The sequence below is a fragment of the Monopterus albus genome, unplaced genomic scaffold (assembly GCF_001952655.1).
Source record: "Monopterus albus unplaced genomic scaffold, M_albus_1.0 scaffold3.1, whole genome shotgun sequence".
NCBI lineage: Eukaryota > Metazoa > Chordata > Actinopteri > Synbranchiformes > Synbranchidae > Monopterus > Monopterus albus.
Genome location: NW_018127883.1, coordinates 1,818,423 through 1,826,555, shown reverse-complemented (window position 1 = coordinate 1,826,555; position 8,133 = coordinate 1,818,423). Strand labels below are relative to the sequence as shown.

Genomic DNA, 8,133 nt, shown 5'->3' with positions numbered 1-8,133 from the left:
TATTTTTATATTAATAATGGACCAAATGACTACATTTGATAAAGTAACATACTATATAGAGATAGCACCCACCTCTATAGTTTACCTAATCTCTGTGGAGCATTTTACCAGCTTTAAGCTCTTTGTTTTGGTCTCTTCTCAAAGCTCTCGTCAACCTTGTTTCCAGCCGCAACTGTTTATAGCAGAGGTTTCGACCATCATTCTGACTAAAAAGTAACCTGAAGACCACTGTTGTGGGGCGGATAGACCAGATGGGCACTGTTTTAATCGTGAAAATCACCTTGTGTTTTCTAAATTTTATATATTTGCATGGATATAAATATTCACAAGCAATAAGTAATGCATGCATGGAAATGTTTTATTAATAATAATAATAATAACTACATTATTAAATGCATTCTAATGGACAACCTTCGTGGACCACCAGGGGGTCCGTGGACCAATGGTTGAAAACTCAGGTTTGTCAGTGTCAATGTCAATGTATTTGTAAAGAATATAACTGTGCAAAAAGCTGAAACCATTGTACAGTACCTGCTCAGCACCAAATGGTAGACAAATAAAATGAGCAACTATCACTGGCAAAGTGAAGCATTTAGCAGCTAAAGGGCTAAATATTTTTTCTCAGGAGCTGCTGAAACAGTGAAAAAACAAGAGTGAATATTGGACTTGCATCTGCCAGGGCTCCAGAAATATGGCTCTAAATAGTCTCATGTCAGCTGGAGTATTTACTAACAGACTCACCATATGTGATATCTTTTGTAAAGATCTTGTTTCACAAGACAAATAATGCTGCTTTAAAGTAGTGGTTATTTTGTGAGACAGACTTAACCACTTTCTTTGAGTTAGATGAGAAGAACCACTCTCATGTTTGTCACACATGATGCTACAGCCAGCGGCAGGTAATTTTAGCTTAGAATGTAGACTTGAAACGATATAAACATCAGTTTATATCGGGGTTGTGCTTCGGTGTTGGCCCTAAATAAAATAAAAGACAATCTATTTGCAAAAGAAATGCATAATAAATTTGCACAGAGACCTCTCTGTTCCTATACAATGACAAATACTATATACAGTGAAAAACAACCCAGGGCAGCTGTTGATGCCTGAAGACCACAGTCGCTGTACTGTAAATATTAATGGTTTCCCTGCCAGCCAACAACAATCCCCCAGAACATACATCATCGTTCTGTTACTGGTGTTGATGCTGCAGGTTAAATACAGGGAAATGCAACCCAGAATAAAAACTTGTTTATGTGAAGTCAAAACCAGTTCCATCACATGCGGACATGCATCAAGATACATTATTTACCCTAATTTAGAAATACAAATTATTAAAATGAGGCATGATTAATGCTGCACATTAAACGGGCCTTTTACAAAAGAATTTCTTTACAGAGGTTGGTTGTCATTGAAGATTTTTTTTTTCCTCTTTAATCATTGTCCTTAATTAAACACTGCAACAGAAAGGCACGGATATTAATCACTCTGGTTTAAGCTGCTTTTGCTCCACTTGACTGGGTGTGACGTCACCTGACATGGATGGACTGTGTCACCCTGAATTCAGGAGACCTTTTAGTAAAAAAAAAAAAAAGAAACAACAAAAAAAAAAACATATTTCTTGAGTGTCTGTAGAAATTCTGATTGCAACATATAAGAAATTAGAAACATAAGGTGCTCAAAGTGTCTGTTTTTCCTTTGTGTTTCAGGTAATTGTTGGCAAACCATGTGTTTTTGAAATAACTTGACTTGAAGATGTGCATAATTTTTCTACACTGATATTCAGCCACCCAGGAGCGAGACTGTCTGCAGGAGCTGTCTGCTCAGTGGAATAATCAGAGCAGGTGGGTGTGGCACAGGACAAACTGGCAATAACATCACATCTTCTGACTCAATGTCTCCATCTAGTGATGAAAGCTAATTCAACATTACAAAAAAACAAGCAAGCAAGTTGAAAAAAGGATGTCTCAAAAAAGCAATTGATCTGTAATGGATTTGTTGGTTTGTTTTTGTCAAATTTCTTTTGCCTGAGAAATGAATACTTCCATTGTAGCCATGTCCTTCAGCCATAAAGTAAGTTTTGGCCAATTTTATTATTTTTTTCTCTAATATCTACTGCATTTTCAGAAATATAAACACAGTATTATGTAAAATGCCACAGCTTAATTGCAGGTTTTACTTTCTCCTTTCCCTGAAGAATGACAAATTTTCTACCATTTTCCAGCTCTCCTATTGAGCATCTAACTAGCTTAGTAGTACAGACAACACTGTAGATTGCTTATCACTTGTACATGCTTGTCATAATGAATACCTCCGATGGGTCGCAAATATTAGTCAGCAAGTTCATTTATTCCACAGATCAAATAGGATTCATTACACTTCATGTTGTCCATGCACCGACTCCCTCGTCACACCAATACACTATTACATCACTCTCAAAATATAAACACACAGATGAGACTCATATCTCAGTGGTCATATATTATTAATAATATGCACAAAATATAAAACTAGCATCTCTTTTACATCAATACACAGTGGCTGCAATATTACTTCTGTTGAACAAACTGTTTGCACATTTATATATACAAAGTAGTTACTATGCAGTGCATAGTCACCGTCGTTTTCTCTTGCAACATATTGCATAATAAATATCATCAGACATTTAAGACTTGCTATGAATCAGACATGTGCTGGTTGAGAAAAGAGTCGAGCTCAGTAAAAACAAAATAAATAAAACCTTGAGTGTGAGCATATTGCAAGCGAGAGCATGAAATCATAAATGAAACAATCAAGGGTGTGAAACACAGCCTCCTTGAAGGGCTACTGTGCATCTGTGTATGTGCACTCGTGTCTGTAAAAATGACTAGATACAACCCATGTCTCTTATATCACTGCTCCTCAACCTAGAGCGACCTCTGGGTCAAGCAAGAAATGGGGGAATCCTGGAGGGATAAAGGAGATACAGGTTAAAGGAAACCATAACTCATAGAAGTCTTTTATGGACTAATGTTCTTTTATTAGAGGTCAATTGTGATTGCATGTTTCAGATGATGGATAAAAGGAAAGATGCCTAATGTTTTTAAAACTTGTTTTCACAATTTGCCCCTCCTTCCATTTTTTCCTCACATCTTATGTCGCCATGACTAAGAGGCAAGGAAAGGACACAAATGAGGGAAATGTGAATGCAGCTAGCAGAACTGGGATTCACTACGTTTCCCCTCACTTGTGTCTTTTCCTTGTGTCTTAGTCTCATCCACATAAGACGCAAGGACAAACTGCAAGGAGAGAGAAACCAAGGAAACACGTTTTAACTGACATGACGTGATAAAGGGGTGTCAACCCATAACAAACTTCCAAAGAAGGATACACTCGTGTATCCTTAGTCATAGCTCCTCCAGGCAGCCTCCTCACTCCTCAGAGCAGAAATAAGAGCTTTGGGACATCTTTCATCATGGCGTACCGGAACAACTTCCGGGTTGATCAAGGAATGAGGAATGATAAAATATGGGGATCGGGATTCACCTAGTGATGCATACAAGACACTTGGGATGGACTCACCATGTCAATAACAGAGTAAGTGGCCTCGCAGACCTTGAGACCAGTAAGTTCTCAAATTAAAGTAGGTTATATTGTTCAGAGAATCATAAATTTTAAGGTCATAATTGTGACCTCTACACCTCCTCATGGAGCTAATTATAACCTTTAGTTAGGTGCTGACACCTACTTTCACTATTATCTCAGTGAAAAACAAAAACTGTCCAAGCGCGGACAGTCTGAAATCCTTAACAAAAAGTAGTTCACTCAATCCAGTACAAGACAAAAAAAAAGATGATATACAGCAATGTTCTTAGATCCACTGTTTTAAAAACCTTGTGCACCTTCTTTTTAAAATCAGTTTTCCATGTCATATGTGTCATCATTAACCAGAGCAGGATGGCACTTACGAAGTAGCCATTTCTCTAGCCGAGTGGCAGTATGTGACTACTGTATTACACATACCTCCAAGTTCAAATCCATGGGGAGACTGTGTGGGATCTCAGCTGATTTGTGTGCTTCTGCATCAGTTGTTTTAAAAAAATCACCCATACTTCCTTTATCCATGTATACATGTATTTCCTCCACTGGACTAAATACTGGTGTTTTTAAGATGTACTGTGAGTTAAGCTCTGATCTGTTTCATATCTGCATAGCAATCCCCCTGGAGTTAGAGGTCTAACTTATCTGCCTTGAACAATGACGCCTGCTTCACACTACAACAGCAATCAGAAAGTTATGACAAATGTCTCCAGATGTCTCTGTGCTTCACACTTCTTCATTAATCAGCCTCCTATTAGGCTCATCTCAGGGCAAGACAGCCTAACAATGCTCTTCAGGTAGTAGTGGCACAGCCATCAGATTATCTGTACGAATTTTGTAGAGGTAATCTATTCCATCATTCTCTCCAGTAGTTCTTCCTGTTTTGCTTTTTACTCCTCTGCTTTGGTTGCTCCCCTTCCTGCTTTTTCTCTCTGCCCTCATTCACCTGTTTTTCCTCACTGAGCTCTGTCTCCCTCAGTGTTGCAACAGGAAGTTGGTTGCCATGTTGATGTCATTGTTTGAAGCTCTGAGAGCCTCAAGGGCATCAATCCTGGAAAAGCCCATTTCCACCAACCGTGCAACCTATGGGGCAAAAGGTGGGGGGAATCAGCTGAGATGTCAGCTATGACAGCAACAGCTGATAAGTTGGAAATATTCCTTTGTTTTGGTTAGTAGTCTGTCTATGATGATACTATGAGTCATCCAGGTCATAAATTGTCATTTTATGAAACATTTTACCTAACTGATATTACATATTCACATCAAGGCACATGTGTCCAAATATGCACAGAAACACACAAGCAAACACCCACCTGTTCCTCTGCGACAGTAGAGTTGTCCAATACTGGTGGCTGTATGGATGGGTGTGTCTGAGCCTGGGGCCAAGGCTGCATCTGGGGGCGGTTCTGTCCTCTGTGTCTGAAGGAGGGGAACAGCCTTGTCCACTGTAACAGCCCAGCCTCCACAAAGACATGGAAGCAGAATCAAGTACTTTTTACATGTGTAGAGACTGTAGTAACTGTTCAACTGCAACTACTGGCATCTGGCATGTTGAACGTGTGTTCGAATGTGAGGGGATCAGACCGTGCATCTGTGTGGTAAAAAGTTTCTGTGTGTATCCACCTACCTGTGGCTGGTGTCTGGTGTTTGTCCTGGCTTCACTGTACTGGGCCAGCAGCAGCTGCTGGTCGAGCAGATCCATCCTCTGCTGCCTCTGGATGTCCAGAGTGGCACCCATCCCCAGGGGTGTCTCACTGCTTGGTTGCGAGCCTTGATGAGCAGAGATGATTATACCACATTAACAGGCAGACAAAAAAACATGTGATACTGTGTAAAGGATGCGTCCATCAAAAAGCAAAGTGCAACATATGGTAATGAAGAAATATTTTTTTTTTTTTTTTTTATTATTCCTCCAGAGTTGGCGACAAGTTCCAATATACACATCAGTTGCTTGTGAGGAGGATAAATATTTTAGATATCCTGCACTTATATTGGAAACCAGAAACAGAGCAATAACCCAACTAGAACCCTGTTATCAGGCTCCATTTCAGTTATGGAACAAGGCTGTATGTGGAATACAACATTGTTAAGCACTGACTATTTAGGCAGGTAAATAACTGTGCAGGACATCAGAGATCAGAGAGGAAGAGCTGGTTAAGACAGCATATTTAATGTAAACAACCTTGGAGTGAATGAAAGGAAAGTAAAGTGTCACCCTGCAAACCCTTCAACACTGATCTCAGAGGATTTACACAAGTTTTGTGTATGTGATTACTAATGGCTAGACTCACTTGAGAAGAGTGGCTCCAGAATATACCGTCCAATACGAGACACCCAGGCAGGTACAAAGAGGAACTTCTGTAACCGGAGAACATTGGAGTGGTACAGTCCTCCTGAGATCTGAAAGGCACATTTATTAAAAAGCAATATATGTATATAGTATGGAAATCACAGGCTTTGCTGTAGATGCATCAAACTTTGGTAGTGCTGGTAGGTAATGAGTAGTGCTGGGCAACGACTAAAATCCTTAATTGCATTAACTGCATGGTTTTCTGTGATTAATCACGATTAACTGCATTGATATGAGCAGCATTCAATAATGAATTACTGGTAATTATGGTTACCCAGCAATGTCCAGTAGTCTCCAGTGAGAGCAACAGTTGGTGTATGTTGTAACGCCATTGCTTTTGTAGTCCTCTCCTTTTCATACAACTCCTGTATTCTTCTTGTGATGGTGCGTCTGGTTCACGTGAGTGCTACAGCAGTCTTAGGCCCACCCCAAATGCTCTCATCAGTTGAGATGCGTGTTGACGCCCATCCCAAGCCAGTACTGATCAACATCCCACCCCTCCTGTGACCCATGGTTTGTCTATATGTGTATTCAGAGCCAGTGAGCAATGGACTTTCAAAATAATAATAATAATAAACAAAACTGCGTTAATGCACGATAAAATAATTGTTGGCGTTAAGTAATGTGTTAACATGAAAATAACGTGTTGTCTTGCCCAGCCCTAATAATCAGTTAATAATTTTGTCTCTGAAATGTCCAAAAAAATTTAAAAATAAAAAGATTAAACTGTGCTCATCACAATTTCCCAGAGTCCAAGATGAAGTCTTCAAGTGCATTGTTTTGACTGATCACCTACCCAGAACCCAAAGATCTTCAGTTTACCATGATATAAATAAGAAAAGCAGCAAACCCTCACACATGAGAAATTGAAATCAGAAAATGTTTAGCATCTTTGCTGGATAAATAAGTGAAATGGTTAATGGATTGTCAAAACAGATGCCGATTTATTTTCTACCCACTGTAGACAATAAACGGTAAATGACAAGAAGACTCTGGCTGCTCACCAGTCCACTGAGCGCAAGGAGCCACATGAATGGACTGGAAGTCAACAGCTGAGGGGAAGAGCAAAAGAAAGAAACAATGAGGATCAGATTAGTTGGAACTCCTCCCACGAACAGTAGGATACAATGCAAAATACATGCCCTCACTAAGAGCACCTGCAGGCCTACTACGTAGACCAAAGACTTGTTGGTAACGTGGATCTGACCCAGGATCTGGGTGACTGGCATCCTGGGAATCGACAGGTAGAAAGGCACAAACAGAGAGAAGACTGGAGTGAGCCTGAGACAGGAGAAAGGGAACAGTATAGACAGAATGGAGACGACAGGAAAAGAAACAAAGACAAACATCAACATTTCAAATTTGCATTGACTGTAAAACTTGTCACAGTAATTTGTTTCACGCAGCATAACATAAATAACTAAAAAACTATTCACCAGACTTAAAAATAAACTGATGTTTTCCAGTACTAGTAATACTTCAGACAATACAGGACAGACAGCACTGGGTCTGGGATATAAAGCTTTTGGAACTACCTAAGCTCTGAAAAATAATGTATTATTTAACTAAGTTTACCAAGCTATAATATTTTCATCCCTTTTCAGAGATGCAGCTCATGCAGTAGTGAAGCCTGGCACATACTGTGGCTACTAAAGTGAGCAAACTACTCACAGTCCTGCAGGCAGTTCTTCCACCTCATAGTCAAACAGAAGCTGTACAGCCTGGGTCAGCAGGAGGTCTACCAGCACAGAGAGACACCAAGTGCCCAAAAGGAAGGACTGGAATTAAGAAGGCCATGATATATGATGGTTAGGACCTATCCATACCTAGAAACCAAAGTCTTGTCTATGTACAGTCATGTGAAAAAATTAGGACACCCTTTGAAAGCATGTGTATTTTGTAACATGTTTTAATATATGGTTATTTAATCTCAATTTTAACAATACAGAGAGATTAAAGTAATACAACTAAACAAGTAAAACTGAAGAAAAGTCTTTTCAAGATCTTCTGTAAATGTAATTCTACAAAAATGCCTATTCTAACTGAGGAAAAAGATAGCACACCCTAGCCCCTAATAGCTAGTGTTACCTCCTTTGGCTGAAATAACTGCAGTTAGACGGTTCTTGTAGCCATCTACCAGTCTCTGACATCGGTCTGAGGGAATTTTACCCCACTCCTCAATGCAGAATTGTTTCAGCTATGACATA

The 8,133-nt window shown here is 39.5% G+C and overlaps 1 protein-coding gene across 1 annotated transcript in view; it reads right to left on the bottom strand.

Annotated features, from left to right (window-relative positions):
* Positions 1-2,323: 2,323 nt before the first annotated feature.
* ubac2 (UBA domain containing 2) overlaps positions 2,324-8,133 on the bottom strand; it is a 9,092-nt gene continuing 3,282 nt past the window's right edge. The window contains exons 4-10 of the mRNA XM_020603610.1: positions 7,598-7,704; positions 7,084-7,207; positions 6,931-6,978; positions 5,868-5,976; positions 5,204-5,346; positions 4,890-5,036; positions 2,324-4,659 (exon numbers count right to left, since the gene is read on the bottom strand). Of these exons, the coding sequence (XP_020459266.1) occupies positions 4,552-4,659; positions 4,890-5,036; positions 5,204-5,346; positions 5,868-5,976; positions 6,931-6,978; positions 7,084-7,207; positions 7,598-7,704 (786 nt within the window). The 3' untranslated portion in view covers positions 2,324-4,551. The remainder of the gene's footprint in view (positions 4,660-4,889; positions 5,037-5,203; positions 5,347-5,867; positions 5,977-6,930; positions 6,979-7,083; positions 7,208-7,597; positions 7,705-8,133) is intronic.